At 40.0% G+C, this 17,639-nt stretch overlaps 1 protein-coding gene and 1 long non-coding RNA gene across 2 annotated transcripts in view; one reads left to right on the top strand and one right to left on the bottom strand.

The window, feature by feature from the left end:
• Positions 1–4,251, bottom strand: part of LOC114595710 (uncharacterized) — a 23,165-nt gene extending 18,914 nt beyond the window's left edge. The window contains exons 1-2 of the long non-coding RNA XR_003706317.2: positions 3,904–4,251; positions 1,521–1,636 (exon numbers count right to left, since the gene is read on the bottom strand). This is a non-coding gene — a long non-coding RNA (uncharacterized LOC114595710). The remainder of the gene's footprint in view (positions 1–1,520; positions 1,637–3,903) is intronic.
• LOC114595709 (gap junction beta-6 protein) lies at positions 4,235–17,639 on the top strand. Its single transcript, XM_028726288.2, has 2 exons — positions 4,235–4,609; positions 15,969–17,639. The coding sequence occupies exon 2, from the start codon at positions 15,991–15,993 to the stop codon at positions 16,780–16,782; it is 792 nt and encodes a 263-aa protein (XP_028582121.1). The 5' UTR covers positions 4,235–4,609; positions 15,969–15,990; the 3' UTR covers positions 16,783–17,639.

Here is a 17,639-nt window from a genome sequence, read left to right as displayed (position 1 = left end):
GCTAACAAACAACCTATAGGAGACCTCTGTGACACTTCATATTGTCATGTGGTAATTATGCAGAAAAGGAAATGACTCTGTGGGTGTAATTTTAGGGCTCAAGTGAGTTTTTCTTTTCCTGCTTTAGCAAGTGTGTGTCTTGCCATGTACATCAAAGGCAAACTGTGTTGAAATATTGTGCTCTCATAATAGAGCTTAAGTTGGAGCGCTGGCAGCAAGGCCATTGGAAAACAAGAGGAAAGTATCAGCATGCTTAGGGGAACCCTGGGTTTTCAGAAATACACTCTTAAAAAACAACAACACTACAGTAGTATAATTCCCTTAGGGGTTCAGTAGTCATGGAATGCAGCACAACAGTTGGAAAAGGAAAATGGAATAGGGAGAAGTGGAATATCCTGCTTGGAAGGGATGGGCAGCTTGAACACTGAACAGGAACTCTCATTTTAGGCTGGGTAATGCACTGCAACCATTTGTTGCAGGTCCCACTTGTACTCTTGCAATATGCTATAATACTATTATAAAAATAAGAATTAACACCAGATGCTCTGCATTCCACATTAATCAACTGGAATTTATCTCTTATCAAACTAATACAAGATTTTAGTAAGTGTTCTTATTTACAAGAAGATTTATCTAAATAACTTATTTCAAGAATGACCTTTGGAGGCAAACATCAAGGGGGCATGTTTGACATTACAGCTACTAGTGTGATTTAGTCTAGAATGATGACCTCTTTCAGAAAGAAGTAAATAGGAGGAAAAGTTTGTTAAACTATGCTTAAAATTACCTGACCACTAAATTCAGACCAAATTTTTAAAATATAGCATCCCTTGCAGCATATGTATATATCCTGGCACTGGAGGTTTAGGAAATCTCTACAGAAAGAGAAAACTTTACAGAAAGCATTGCATGCTTTCACTGGGTGCACAGATATAGGCAGATAGCACTTTCAGCTAACTAAAAGATTCTAATAATTCTTGGGAGTTTCTGAGATATGCAAAAGACTAAATTGTTTAGTCCAGGCATAGGCAAACGCGGCCCTCCAGATGTTTTGGGACTACAACTCCCATCATCCCTAGCTAACAGGACCAGTGGTCAGGGATGATGGGAGTTGTAGTCCCAAAACATCTGGAGGGCTGAGTTTGCCTATGCCTGGTTTAGCCTATTAGTTCTGTAGGAGTTATTCAAAACAGTTGTTCCTCCAGAAACAGCAGGAGTAAGTAAAAAAAAGTGCATGTGTTGGTGGTGAAACATACCTCAATCAAGAGGTATCAGTTTGCAATTTGTGGTTTTGCGTAGCTGCTGTGCTGAACCTGCTATTATGTATAGATCAGCAGTGAAACAAGCGGCATGAGAGTCTGAACAGTTCTTCGCATTGAGAGGTCTATGTATGCTGATTCAGTGCTTTTATCACTTGCAAAAGTCTTGTCTGAAAGTAGCTAGGAAAAAGGAACCATCTAGTTTGATTCATTTGGCTATCTGCTTTTCCCAGTAATTTTAACAAGTAAAAACACATGTACCTTTTCCAGAGTCAGAGGAACAATACAGGTGTTGTTCATTTGTTGTTGTTGTTTGACAAGCTGAAATAGTAAACCAAGCTGTGTACTGGTGGGCAGCATAAGATAAATGGAGATGCCTAAAGGGAGAGATAATAGAATCAAAGGATTGTAGAGTTGGAAGGGACCATGAGGATCATCTAGTCCAACCCCCTGCAATCTCATGCTCTTAATCTATCCCAACCTGGGATAACAGAGCTATCCCAGGTTGAGAAATATATATCAGTTATTTATTGAATGATATAGCATACAGGAAAGCCAGAATTTTAAAGCAAAACAGATAGCAATTTATTTCTAACAAACAAAATATTTCCTAAGCAATTCAGTTGTGAGATCTGAAAACTGGATAAACTAACCTTGAAACAAAAATATACTTGGGGAGGACGGGGAATGCTTGCTGACTTCAGGTGATAAAGTTGAGTTTGAAGAGTTATCTGTGAAACATGCTGACTGCAGCATTAAATGTGGTCCCAGCCAACATGTTTATTGAGCACTCATCCTGATTTGTTTAGAGGGAAACTGGATGCTGTTTGCTATTTAATGAGAATTCATTCTGATTTGTTTGTGGGGAGGTTAGATGACATTGCGTTAAAAGCATGTGTTTCCCCATACTTTCCAGTGCATTTTCCTATCTCTTTCCTTATTGTAACAAATCTAATCTTGTTGCCAACCTGATTGATTGAATCCCACTCAAAAATAGTGAGTCTGCAAGTGCTCTAAGATCCAAAGGATCAAGCAGTTGTATCTTCTATTTATCAAAACATACAGTGTTTCAGCAACAAATCAAACTTTGATGTCATATATCAGATCAATTGTTTTTAGTCACTCAAAAGGCAATCTAGGTGATTTAGAAAATGAATGGTGTACAGATGTGTTTGTTTTGTTTTTCTTATATATTTTGTGTTCTTGTCTTATATTTTGATGTTGCAAATAGCCCTGTGATCTTTGGATGAAGGGCAGTATATAAATTTAATAAATATTTAAATCAATAAAATTACTTCTCCTTTGCATCTGTGCAATATCAATGATAGCAAAGAATGGAGAGGTGTTCAACTCTCTTTTTAACCAATAGGCTGAATGCTTACTACCTGAAGTTAGCTGCATTTGTTTCAAGCAAGCTGTATTCGTTTCAAAAATCTCACGAAGATATGGATATGTTATATTTAAAATCACATTAGTTATTCCTGTGAGGTGGATTCACAGAAAACTTAGCTTATCTTCAAATGGTTTTTTTGGCATGTGTTAGCAATAGCAACAGCATATCTTATTGCCTGATGCAGATGTGTTTCAACTTAAACCACCATTCAGCAGATTATCTGCTTTCAAGGTGCAATTTCCTCTCCGTATCCTTGCACTTAATAACTTTGGCACAGAATAGCCCTGTTTGGAATTGGGGAGCATGTCAGATTTCATCCAGGGGACTTTTATTATGAGGCATAATAATTGCTCCACAATTTGTGAAAGGAGACAACACTTTCCCCCACATGAATGAAGAAATATGAACTTGGAGACCAGCTTTCACAAGTGCTTCCAGAATGCCCTGCCTCTCCTTCCTAATCCTTGCAGAAAAGGAGTGTTATGTATGACACAAGCACTCTTTCCAATATCCCAACAGTTGATCTTGCACACCCTTTCTTCAAAGTTCGTGCCTGTCTAGTGGAGACATGATTTGCAAAGTTTTCAAGAGGTATTTTCACTGAAGCTCCTTATTTCATCACCATTATTTTATTTCCCACCCTTCACCGTAATGTCCCAGGGCAGGTTACACCAATTTGAAACGCAGCATATGACTGACCTTCAATAAGTGCAATCAAATGTCTGAAATTAATTAAGCAATTTAATTAATAATTAATCCTGTTCCCACCAAATTAAACATGTCTTGCTATGGGATGGAGTTGTGCATAGACTTGGGTCAGATCTGGATAGATCTGTCAGTTAGAACATGGTGCTGATAAATGCCAAGGTTGCAAGTTTGATCCCTGTATGGGACAGCTACGTATTCTGGCACTGTATGGGACTGGAATAGATAATCCTCAGGGTTTCTTCCAACTATTCTATTCTATTCTATTCAATTATTATAATTTGTGTTCCACCCTTCATCTGTAGATCTCAGGGTGGTTCATAACATAAAAATACAATATAAAAGCACCACATGCATAATAAAAACAAGATTATTATGATCTCTCCTGCTGAAATCTGTGGGACTCAAATGTGCTCAACTCTGGCTGGGAAGGGGCAGAAGTTCCCCAGAGCATTGTATCCTGGAAAGTGATATGCAAATATAGCTAATTCATGCATGGTCAGACCAGCTCTGCGTGTAGTTTTCCACCACACCTGCATTTATTACCTGAACTCGGTTGAAGCCCTCTTGGGACGTTCAGGTGGCTCTAATAAAATGCCCTAACTCTACCCTCTGCGGTTTGGATGCTTTTGGTATGTAGTTGGAGGTTCTACCATTGAACAGCCGATTTTGCCCCAGCAAAAAAATAAAAAGGGGGTGTCGAGAGCGCTGACTTCCCCAACCGGGTGCCCGCCATGCACCATCGCGGTCGGGGGTGACGGGAACCGCCGCCCAGGAACACCTGCAGGGCGCCGGGGCCGAGGGAGGCCTCGCCCGGCTCCCTCCACTCGGCGTCGCCTCTCCACCCTGAGAGAGGCTCCTCTCTCTCCTGCCCTGCTTCTTCTTCTTCTTCTCCTTCTTTTTCCCTCGCGCCCTTTTCCCGCCTCCCTGAAGACGAGGCCTCGCCTCCTCCTCCTCTTGTCCCGGCACGTCAAGGGAAGGAGGGCGGGAGGCAGGTAGGGGGCGCGGTTAAAAGCCGCCGGCGAAGCAACAGGGAAGAACTTTGTGACGCTCTCAGGGGGAGAGAAAGAGACCGCGAGCTGCCGCCGTTGTCGCCTGGCCCCGGAGTGAAGGAGACGCGGACGACCACCGCCCACCGAAGCGCCGAGGGGGCAGCCCGTCGCCGGCGAAGCCCGCTTTTCCCGCCCTTTTCCAGCCCATGGTGCGCTCGGCGAGGCGCTCAGGGGCTTTGATTTCCCTCAGACGCTGACAGGTGAGAGAGACTTTGCGCGCCTGCCGCCAATCCCGGGGAGCCGGGCGCCCCTCTCGAGCCGGCGCCATGCTCTTCATTAAAAATAAAATTATTTAGTGGAATTCGTATGCCGCCCTTCTCCCGAAGATCACAGAAGGGTTCACAACCTCCAGTGGGATGGCTAAGCCTAAAGGTCTGCAAGCGCTACCGACCCCTAATCCCAAACGGACTAGGGAAAGCGCCCTCTGCACATGCTCAAAAGGGAAATATTTGCTGTCGTTTTGTTGCGTGCTGGGTTTTTCGGAGGGGAAGCCGAAAGCCTGAGCCCTGTTTGGGACTTGGTAAAGCCGGGTTTAACTTGTATAGGCGGGGTGGGAAGGGAGGTGAAGAGAAAGCAAAGCAAATTCATGGCATCCAAGGAGCTCCATGGTCGGAGGCTGTTGGCTTCATGTAGACAAGATGGAGCTTGGTGCTATTCAGCACAAGTTCTTTTATAAAGCATTTCCTCCTTTGTTAAAAAAAAGTAATAATCCTGAAGGAGTCTGTCATAGCAAGCAAATAGGAAAGAGAGTAATTAAAGAGAGGATTTGCCCTTGAAAGTTCCAGCCACAATAATTTTTAAGATGCCACAAGACTCCCCCATGCACACACTTTTTTTGGGGGGGGGGGGGTTGACTTATTTTTATTTTTTAACTGTCCGAGGGTTTTGGTGAAAGAAATAATCCCCTTTCATGCATCTCCTTTCCAGATTTCTACTCCATTTAGTCTTAGTGGGACTGCCTCACTGGGGAGTTCCTTTAGTTGTGAAGTTTCGGGATAAAGAGAGCGATGAGTCCCATATGCCTCTTCACAAAATAAATGGGCTAGTTTGTAATCAGCTTGCGCAACACGTTTGTTAAACATGGTGTTCAGGAAGATGCCTTACTGTAGAATCTATTTCTTCAATTGCTCTTTTGCGCTTTACATTGTTTACTTCTGGTCTCTCATCAGGCTGATCATTATGGCAATTGTAGGGAAAGACAATACGCCGAGTTTATGAGCAAAAATAGGTTAACAGATAATCAGATTTCTCTCTTCTTTTTTTGAAGAGGCACAAGAATGGAAATCAATCTATGTGTATTGTTTTCTTCTATCATATACAATGATTAGATCTTGGACAAATCATCTAATCAAAGTCGTAAAACTGAGTTCTTAATGCCTCCTTCAGATATCTATTGTAAGACTAAAGTCGTTACTGTTTGGAAATTGGACTGCCTAGTCCTCAAATGGTACTTCTGTTGACCTTGCCAAGAATGCACTTACACACCTAATAGCACCTTAAGATTACTAGACTCAAAAGCATCTAATTTACTTTTTCATCACTTCAGAAACAGATCTGACAAGTTTTGTTGTGAATAGTTATTTCATATTTCTTTTCCACTCTTCTACCCTGCCCACTAATTTCATCTGATTCTGTTTTAATAGAGTGGCCACTACTTCAGTTCTGTTTGGTCCTCATAATGTAATTACCTTTTACAATGGTGTATTGCTCCCTTCTCTTCATGTAGGTATGGTTATTCCATATTCCTATGATGATGTGATTTTGATACGTTTGACAGCATGCTACATATATAACATATGTAAACTTTTGGACTTGGAAAGATATGAATTCAAATCTCTCTATAGCCCCTGCCTCATTGGTCAGTTTTTGGCAGATCATTAGCTCTGATCCAGAAAAGCAGCAAAAAGCTCAAGCCTGTCTGGGTTCTTTTTTAAAATATTGCTTTGAGATTATTAGAGAAATTATTAGATACAAATATAAATAAATCAAACATACTGGCAGCTCTATCTGTTTTGGTGGTGTAATTGCGATTCCAATCCAAGTGTGGATAATATTTGGCACTCCAGATGTTGCTGAACTAAAACTCCCATCAGCCCCACCAAGCATGCTCAAAGGCTAAGGATAATAGGAACTGTAGTCCAGCAACTTATGGAGAGCCAAATGTTCAAAAATTTTCTATTGGTGGCTCCAGCAGAAAGATGCTGTTGAGCATCCTAACCCAGTTTTGGTGTATGTGTGGAGTACAGTTATTGTAGATATTTAATTAACTATCCCCACTGAAGTAAAGAGCAATGGGTTTTCTGCAAAACTTTTCTATAAATCTGGCTCCCTCTCTGCTTTTCTTCCTTCCACCATCTGTTTGGATGGCTTGGCAATGTACTCATTTACGTTTAAGAGTTCTGCATAGGGTTCTCTATAGAGTATAAAAGCTTTTGCCGTATTCTCCTGCCTACTATCGCAAGGAGTGCACATCACATTGGGCAGTCATGGGGATTTCCTTCTTCTGTTGTTAACTTGCAGCCAATTACCGTAAATGTGTAGTTCTTCTAGCTGCATATGACATACCCAAACCATCCAGCAAAATAAATAAAGGCAGAAGTAATTAAAGTTAATTTGTGACACACCTAGTCTGGTTTTGTTTTTTTACAAAAGCCTCACATGAAGATGAAACAGACTTTAGTTTGTAAAATCATTAGATTCCTTTCTGGGAGTTTCTGTCACAGGTCCAACATAACCTATGCTCCAACACATTATTGATCAGTAAATTAAAAGTGTGTGTGTTTCTTGGTGACTGTGATTAATGGAAGTGATACAGATAACAAGAATAAAATGGTATCATGTTTTCTTTGTAGAAAGGCAGTTGATAGATCTTGAATACTTAAAATTTTAAGCTACAAAATGCAACTGCATCAGTAGTGTGCTGTAGCAAATGAAAACAGTTATGGGTTATTTATTGTTTTTTATTAAATATTTCTTGGTTTATAAAAATACATGCATTGTCTGGAAATGGAAACAGATATAGCTCTAGTCTTACTGCTTCCAGTGACCTCTGGTCAAATAACACATTTGCCAAGATAACATATAGTTTTGCCCTGAGAGACTAGTAGCTGAGGCATTAGTGTACAATTTTCCATTTGGACATCACAGAACATAGAACAGTAAAGGAACTGCTAAGTTGGGTACGGTATGTCTGACTTCAGAATTAGAAAAAGAGTTCTGAGTAATTGCACACTTTTGCACAAACACTAACATAACTTGCTCAAATTAATCTGTTACCTGCCCATTTTATAGATTTCCCCCCTGCCTATTTCTACAAAATTTGCTGTAATAGGCAACTAGTCATTGGTTCCCATCCAGGGACACTACTTGTTAGTAGTGTCCCTGGATGGGAACCATTGCCTATTCTTACAAAAAAAAAAAAAATCTAACCAATTTAATCTAGGGTGAGCATTCTGATGTGGATGGGGCAATCATCCACCATACACACAGAATAGTATTAGTCACAGGTGCTATTGAAATCACTGGAATAATAACTTTTAATATTTATTTCAGTGGGCCCCGAGTTAACAGTTTGAAAATTATCCTTTGAAAATCTTTAGAATATGAAGCAGGGAAGGACCCTAGCTTATGGCACAGCTTTACATATATAAAGTCCCAGTTTCAATCTCTGGCAGCTCCAGGTATGGCTAGAAAACACTTCTTTCTGAAACCCTACCCATCAACCCAGACAATATTGAACTAAATGGACTTAAACACAGTTTCCTCTGTTCCTAGCCCAATATTTTTGCCTCTCTCCTACTTCTTTCTTCACTTTTCCTATTCATCATGCAAAGGATAAAAATTAAAGGATGGAGAAGGCACATTTACCAATGTTTGTTGGTCCAGAGGCAAATTAAAGTGGTCAAATGTTCAAGGTATGAACCAGATCTCTTTAGAAATTTCAGGTCTGTTTATTTCCATTTGCCAGAATGTCTACTATATCCATGACCTGTATCTCCATGCCAGGCTGAATTTTGGCCTTCCATGACTGGAATATCAACCACTTGGCAACTACCATGGCTTCCTTTATCCAGGCAATGAAAGTAAGGTTGCAGTGTCAGCCCTTAACCTTACAATTCAATAGGGTATGAATAAGTCCAGTTTCCATGGCTAAATCATATGGAGTATCTACAACTTTAGCAAAGGGAAAGACTCTGAGCTATCTCAGAAGCCAGGTCCAATATGCCTCAAATAAGTTATTTTGTTATGCAAGGCTAGGAAGAATTTTAAGAAAGGTTTTACCATTCTTTAATGTGAATTGCGACATAGCATTTAAGAACAATAAGTTACATTACATTAAATAGTGAATTATAAAATAAAATGCTCTGGGATTTAAGATGAATGGCGGGCTCTAAAATTTCCCTAGTTTCTGAGGCTCTTCATTTCTGAGATGCTGCATCAGAATCAAGCTTTGACAGTCTTCTTGACCATATGCTGTTGTTGTTTTTTAATTGTGCAGTGATTTATATTTGGCAATCTGTTAAAGGTTCAAAGAGGTTGCAAATAGAGATGCATGGTAGCAGCTCAGATATCCCTAAAACATACAAACCACCCACCCCCATGGCACCTGAAACATAGTGGATATTTTGTTAGTATTTATAGATACAAGAATTACTGCCTTGTGATCTTTGGATGAAGGGTGGTATACAAATTTTAATAATAAAAAATAAAGCACATTAATTTCCCCAAAGAATCCTGGGATCTGCAGTTTCCCCCCTCCGAGCAACGATTCCCAGCAACATTAAAAGACTACAGTTCCCAGGTTTCTTTGGAGAAGTTAGGTGCTTTATATGTGTGGTGCTGCTCTTCCTATAGCAAGGGGCACCAAGGACAGCAAAAAAGTGCATTTCTAGAAGTAACAATATCTCACTTGGATTTGTGTTAGTAGGCGGACATGTACCTCTTCTGTAGTAGCTGAGAAACCACAATTTTCTGGGGGATGGATGTCATCTAGAATTTCTCATCTATCTGTTGTATGAATGTCATCTGTAATCTCACAAGTGTACTTGAGAGATTCTCCAGGTACTGAAATCCACATTGAATGACTTCTTCAATGGTAAACATTTAACAAGGCGATTTCTTAAGTGCATGTACCTTGCACGTTTTAACTTAACCTAGAAAGTAAAATGCTGTTTTCTCTCTGCAATCTTAGTTAATCAGTAGTCCAAGGGTCTGGTGTTTTCAAATGGCTCCATTTCTCTCTCTCTCTCTCTCTCTCTCTCTCTCTCTCTCTCTCTCTCTGTGTGTGTGTGTGTGTGTGTGTGTGTGTGTGTGTGTGTGTGTCCCTGACCCAGTGGGCTTCTTACAGTCTCACCAAAATCTGTTGCAAACAGGCTATGTATTCTGCCCACCCCCCACCCCCGTTACTGAAAACAGATAATCTGAATGCCATCTAACATTGTTCATCATGCATCAGGTTTCACCACCCACTATCTCACACATTACTGTTCAAATGCATATTAAGTTACACCTACTTTCAAGGTATGTGAAAATATAATAAAAAAGTAGAATACACATAGAGAGAAAACTAGCATAGCAAGCACAATTTGAAAAATCCCATGCTGCTGATCACTTAAAAATCTATGCTCTTCCCCAAAGAGACCGTCTCTCCCCAAATGAGCTGACCTGGATCTTGCAATCATTTGAGGCCCTTCTTTGTGTGCCGCCTCCACAAGAGGTCTGGAGGGTGGAAGCACGAGAATGGGCCTTTTCTGCAGTGGCTCCCCATTTGTGGAATGTTCTCCCCAGGGAGGCTTGGCTTGCGCCTTCATTACACATCTTTATGCGCCAGATGACAGTTTTTCTCTGTAACCAGGCCTTTCTCGGATTAACATTCTACAGTCTTTTAAATATTTGTGGGTGGAAGGTTATTGGTTTGTTTTTGTTTTAGTATGTATAACAAAGCTAGCATATTTGCAAAGCTAACCAAGGTTATTGAATTTGGACAAGGCTGTTTGGTTTGGTCAACACCAAACCATTCCTAAAAGAAGCCATGGTCTGGAAGTGAACAACAAACCATGGTTTCACATTGTGATTTGTTGCAAGTGAACAAACCATGCTTAGTGTCCTGTATTGCCTTTGAACATTGGAATAAACCGCACTATGGCTTAGCATTATGTGTGAATTGAGGTAGCATATTGTAATTGTGATGATTTCTGGTAGCCATCTGATATACAGAGATGAAGTCAAATTGAGAGGTAAAGGCAGTCATTTGACAGACTGACAAGAGTTAATATTTTATTTGCTAGTAGGATCTAGGATTAGTATAATATATAAGATACTGACTAGTGGACAATTCTAGGCCAGGAGGATTTCCTTTCTTTTTTTTCTTTTTAATAATGTTTTAATTTATTTTCATGGTAAGTAAAGTTAAACCACAGAGCCTAGGACTTGCCGATTGGAAGGTCGACAGTTCGAATCCCCGCAACAGGGTGAGCTCCCGTTGCTCGGTCCCTGCTCCTGCCAACCTAGCAGTTCAAAAGCACATTGAAAGTGCAAGTAGATAAATAGGTACCGCTCCGGCGGGAAGGTAAACGGCATTTCCGTGCACTGCTTAGGTTTGCCAGAAGCGGCTTAGTCATGCTGGCCACATGACCCGGAAGCTGTACGCCGGCTCCCTTGGCCAATAAAGCGAGATGAGTGCCGCAACCCCGAGTCGGCCACGACTGGACCTAATGGTCAGGGGTCCCTTTACCGTATTTGGTCCTTACGTTATTGACTACCATATGAGATGGTGCTTGGAGGTTTTCTAAACAAAACTCAACCACGGTCTTCTGTAACTGCAATATGATGAACCATGTATTTATCCACAGGTGCTGTTGCTGGTTGCTGCTTTATGCAGTTCTTCCAGCCACTTTTACTGCTGAAGAGGGTACTTTTAAGATGATTATACTACAATTTAAACTGAAGCGGATTGACTTTTAACATGTGATACTAACTCTTTGAAGAAGCCATTCAATCTTTAATGAGCAATTTTTGTATTATATGCCACCATACCATATTCTGCACTAGCTAGACAAAGGGGCATTTCTGGACAGAAGTTTACTTTGAACTGTGTACTTGCTGCTCACCAAAATACTGTCCTGTATTATTTTCTCAGTCTGGATTTACCATTTCTACAGGTATTTTGATGGTGGTGGTGTTGCTTGGACACTGAAGAAAAACTTGCATGCCCAAGTCCACAATAGACTGTTGTGGGGAAGTGCCTCTAGAAGGCAACAGACTTCTTTCTGAGGCTGACAGATAGCTGTCTATTCAGAAGTCACATAATTTTCAATAGGGCTTACACCCAGATAAGTGTGTATAGGATTACAACTTCAGGCTGCTGTTCTAAGGACTGAGGGAGGGTGGTTCTACTGCCTTATCTAAAGCTCTGTTGGGCTCTTGCCAGCAGGGCTTTCAACTGTGTGTGCACACACACACATACAAGCACATTCTCTTTCCCATTGTTTCTGGTGGGAAGGAATGGGAAAGCAGAAGTAAGTCTCATTTCCCCCTTTGTTTGGTGACTTAACAAGTGTCTAGGAGCGTTTTGGATCCTTTGGATTCCTTTGGCGTCTTCCAACGTTACAAATCCAATGTCAGCTGAATTGGTTGTTGGAGCTGTCAATGCAGGAGCTGATCCAGTCCTTCCTAAGAACCCTATGATGCTCTCCTAGGAAATGTTGGACCACATCCTTAGTGTTATATTGATCATATTATTTGGATTAGTTGAGTGGTCCTTATTGATGACATATCCAAGCATTTTACAAACCTTGCTCCAAAACTTTATACTGGCTCAGACAGACATAAAGTTATTTGTTCCTAATGCATGTCATCAGCTGGCACACAAACCCAGCCAGCTGTATTTGGCTCATAGGATGCAGTGCAGATACCAGTGGTAGGGAACCATTTGGGCTCTGCTTTGGGCAGCAGCTTTTATTGGGCCAGCACTGAATGCAGCATTTTCTTTACAGTCCTTCCTATAGTGTGGAAGCAGACCTTTGGATCTTTCTTGTCTCCCAAGTATATATTCAGTATTGCTTAATAAAGCAATAAGACTAATAAAGAAATGAGGCACAAATCTGGGCTCAACAGAAATTCATGATATCGGTGGCCAGGTTCTAACATGATGTCTTGTAAAAATGCCACTAACTTTTGTGTTATTAAGGTGTATTTTTGAAGGTGCTTCATATACTGATGTTTGGCCAATGACTGCTGTGGTAATCATGTAGAATGTGAAGGGAACAAGCATGTCCCACAACTTGAGGAGAACAGTGAACATATATATATTGGGGTGGTCATATTTGGGTGTAGCTTCCTGGCACCTGCTCACTGTGTAGTTGGGAACAAATGCCTTTTCACACTTCATGTGTTTACTGAGCAAACGTTGGTCAAGCCCTGGTGTACCCATAGTACCATGTGATATATAAATGGATCTAAGCATAGCTCAGAACTGATACTCAGATATAACTATTTTATCCCTGTTGTAAGCAAGAAATATAACATGTTTCTAAACTTGTTGCTTCGTTAATCTTCTAGATTAGCTAGAGATATTGTAAACAGTGACTTTTCAATAGTGAGTCCAGAAACAGGTCTCTATTCTCTCCAAAAGTTTCAGTTTCTTTGATCCCTTAAGTAATCCTGGTTATCTAAGATTTTGACTCTGTCTAGCAGCTTCTAACTCTAAACAGCAGTGCTGTATTATGTTCAACCAGCAGAGCAGAAAATATTTTTGGTGCTTTCTTGGGTAAAAGGGTGTGACACACAAATTTGCTTGCAAGTGGCTGAGCTTGTTTCCTGCCCAGTGCTCATAGCTTGAGTCAGGGTTATGAAAGGTTGTATCCATGACACATACATGGATCAGAATTAACTGCATCCTGCATATAATGTTACACTATCCCATCTGTAAACAAAATGTGATTTGAAACAAAAATAATCATGCAGAAATGAATTATGCAGAAATGAATGGAATAGAACATAAACCTAAGGTCTGGATTCAACTTTTTTGGACCACAAATAGAATCATAAGTTAAGCATTGGCACCTTTCAAAAGCACTGTAAGACCTACCGCTTTGTGGTGGCCTCTTTTATCCCATGGTTAAGTCAGGTAGAGAGATCGATGGAATGTTATTCTGTTGCTCACTTTCACTTGTGTTGCTTCCTCTGAACCTTTGAAATGGAACAGCCTTACAGGATGACTTAAAAATTATAAGATGGAAATCATTCATCATATCTTTTCTTTATGAAGGTTATTTCCACTAATTTGATGAATGCAGGATGAATGCCAGTTTCCTCCAGAAAAGGTTTTATCTCAATCCAAAATCAAATATACCATTCCCAGTTCAAAACATGAGTTTTTGTTTGCCTTTTCTCTTTCTTCATACATAATTTTGTGCTTTTAAAAAAATGAAAGACTACTACTCATCCATTGAAACAAATTCTTCCTATTTTGGAAGTTGCCTTCCTAACAAGCAGAAACCTATTATGTAAAGAGTTGATCTTTATTAAGTCATAAGAAACTAGGAGTGCTTCTTACTGCGGAAGACTGAACTTACTGTGGAATGACCATGTTCTGTTCACTCTTTACAGGGTATCTTCACAACATAAGCAGTACATCCTTCTTGAAGTTATGTTTTCCCTGTTCAGCTTCAGGTTTTCCCACTAGAGCCCAGAATTTCTAAACTTAAAAAACAAACACTTTAATGGAATAGTTGCAGAAGGCCTCTTGTACTACTGCTTGGTTCGTTATGGCATGGATAGATTGCTCTAGAAGTTTCCTTCTCTACGTTCTGTCTCTTCTCTTTAGAGCCAACTCTATTCTGTTGGCGCTTCCATTTCCAAATAGCATTGCCTTAATATCACTTTCTCTCTCTCCCTTCCCAGTTGCAATGGGAGGATTGTGCAGTGAAGGGGGAGGGGCATTTAACCCTTTCCACACACACAGTGGAGCTGGGGAAAGGGAGATTGCCCAGTTGACTATAGTGTGTTTGAAGTCTGGCAGCGTAATTGATAGTCCTCTTCCAGATTTAAGTAGAAGATCTATGATTGAAGGTTGCTAAATTTTCCATGACTGGAAGCACTCAGGACAACAATACATTTTGTGTGAAATCACTCATTGTGGACAATGTATTGCTTGCTTGGTATCTTGAATTGAATGTTAAATTTTATGTTAGTATAGTTTAGTATACAGTTTAGGTCAGTAGTCTTCAAACTTTTCAAACCCAAGATCCATCTTCAACCCAAACATGCATTTAGGGACCCATTTTTTTAACTTTATACCATGTATTTATATTATGAAGTTCTACGGTTGCAGCCCACATTAGAATAGGCTGTGACCCATTCATGGGTCCCTACTCACCAATCGAAGACCAGTAGTTTAGCTTTGAATCACTGCAATGCACTGTTGCCAGAATGAGGCATTTCCCTTGGAGCAGGAATATGTAAAAAAAGATGAATTTTTCTGGTGAATCTAAATTGCACAGAAAATTTAGTTGTCATCTCTCCCCCCCCCCCCCCCCGATTCTTTGTGCACTGCGCTGGCTTAAAGAAAGCAGTAAGACTCCTGGAGTGATATCTGCTCAAAGTAGACCCTTTGAAATAGACATGCATTTATTTCAATGCACCATTAGTATGACTACATAGAATATCACTCTTGACTTCTTGTCATACCTCACTATTGTTTTGTTCCACTGAGGGTGGAATTGGTTCTCAACAGAATATTAAGCAGATAATTCATAGCAATTTGATGTGAAGTAAGTGGGATAATGTGTGGAAATCAAGCTCTCCAGCGAGTTTAAGTATTTCCTCTCCATGCCTATTACAAATTCAATAATGCTTCTATGCTATGCTTGGAGTACAGTGAATCATGCTTGTTAGAGCTTTGGGGTCAGACTAGACATGACATTAAATGCATTTTTGCATTTAATGTTCAGGTTTTAAACAGCATTGTGGGGGCGTGGGCATGTAATGATCAGGATTGCAGCAAGCCTGAAGGAGGGTTTTAACCTTTCCTCTCCTACTGTGGTTGTTGGCACATGTTGTTTGCAGTGGGAATAAATTTCCCTATTGGTGCCAGTTGCTGTACAAGCTCTGGCTATGCCTAGTTGAAACATGTATCCTAGTAATGAAATGCAAAAACTGCCTGTTTTAAGAAACAGATGCAAAATATCATGAAAACCCACCATATATGCACATTAATGGGATGCTACTAACAGCACAATCCATTGTTTGTTCACTAAAAAATGTTCCGCTGAGTTCCATGGGAGTTACTCTCAAGTCAGTTTTTATAGGATAGTAACCTCATTCATATTTTATAGCAGAACTAGTATTTATCTAAGAAGCGGAATTAGAATTATTTTCTGGGCACACATTATTTTGGGACTTTTAATTTAGTAGAAGAGTCATTTGCTTATTTTAATCATTCTTCAGTTAATAAATATTTTTTTCCCATGATAGTGTCGGAGCAGCTTATGTTTAATGTGTTGTATTTTATAACTCAATCCTTCTTCTTTTTTTTACATCCTCTCCTTGTCATAATAGGTCCAAAGACTCAAACGATAACATGGACTGGGGAACGCTGCAGGGCATTTTAGGAGGTGTAAACCAACATTCTACCAGTATTGGAAAGATTTGGTTGACTGTCCTGTTCATCTTCCGTATTATGATCCTTGTCGTTGCAGCGGAGGAAGTCTGGGGTGATGAGCAAGATGATTTTGTGTGCAATACGCTGCAACCAGGATGCAAAAACGTCTGCTATGATCATTTTTTCCCCATTTCCCACATCAGACTCTGGGCCCTCCAGCTCATCTTTGTCTCCACCCCTGCCCTCTTGGTGGCAATGCATGTCGCATACAGGCGGCACGAAAGGAAAAAGAAGTTCCGAAAGGGAGATAAAAGCTGTGAATATAAGGACATAGAAGAAATAAAGAAACAGAAATTTCACATCGAAGGTCCCTTGTGGTGGACATACACTGCCAGCATCTTGTTCAGGCTGATTTTCGAAGCTTCTTTCATGTATGTGTTTTACTATATGTATCAGGGATACCACATGCCTCGGCTACTGAAATGCAGCGCCTGGCCGTGTCCCAATGTGGTGGACTGCTTCGTTTCTCGTCCCACTGAAAAGACCGTCTTTACCATTTTCATGATTTCAGTGTCCGGCATTTGCATTCTGCTGAATGTGGCCGAGCTCTCCTATTTGCTGCTGAAGGTTTGTGTCAAAAGGTCCAGAAGAGCAGCGAAACCAAAAAATCACACTAACCATGAGAACAAAGAAGAAAGCAAACAAAACGAAATGAATGAGCTTATATCTGACAGCTGCCAGAACACAGTAACAGGATTTCCAAGCAGCTAAGGTGGCCACAAGCCTAACATGCGATTCATACAAAATAAATGAATAGCCACATTCATAGTTGCCTGTGATATTGGTTAGATTTAACTAAGCAATAAATTAAGTGGGGAAACATGAGTATTACAACATGTTGGAATTAGGCACGTGGTGTCATTTTTTTAAAAGGTCAATAACAACATAGGAATGTAAAGAGTATTGGAAATTAAAGAGATTACATCGTATTATGCATATCTGTACCAAGTCAGCTTTGATTTCATTAGAAAGTAATACTTGTTAGTAACTTCTTCCTGAGACTCATCCTAAAGCCAAAGGGAAAGGAATAGCTGCCTTCCTGACTAGATACTATTAGTATTATGAGACACTTTACTACTGTGGTAGCAGTTTTAATTGTGAGCTTGCATCTAAATTAAAGTATTTTTATACGGTCTGATATGCCATGTTCCTTGGTATTAACATGTATGAATGAGTAGCGTCTCTTTTTAATATTTTGTTGAAAGCTAGCATGATGGCCGATGTCTTCACGCTGCTGGAAGTGAATCATTTCTAAGCATATGACTACATGCTGTAAATAATTCTATGAATACTCTATTTTACATACTACCAGTTTTAAATTTATTTGTACTATAATCCATGAATGATATAGTCATATCTGAATAACAAAGACACTTTGGTTTCGTACGCTGCAGAAGATTTCAAGGAGTATTTTTTTTAATAAATAAATGAAAACCTGTAGACTGGAAATGACAGTAGTAGGGAAAGGGAGGTTAACTGGCTGAAAATAATGTGAAGAAATTTCTCTCAACCAGTATGAGCAAATTTTTAGAACAAAGTGTTTCAAATAAAGGAAAAAATATATTTAA

This window comes from Podarcis muralis, chromosome 4 (genome assembly GCF_964188315.1).
Source record: "Podarcis muralis chromosome 4, rPodMur119.hap1.1, whole genome shotgun sequence".
In the NCBI taxonomy this organism is placed as follows: Eukaryota; Metazoa; Chordata; class Lepidosauria; order Squamata; family Lacertidae; genus Podarcis; species Podarcis muralis.
Note: the sequence above shows the minus strand (reverse complement) of the source record. Positions and strands in the feature narration are given on the sequence as shown.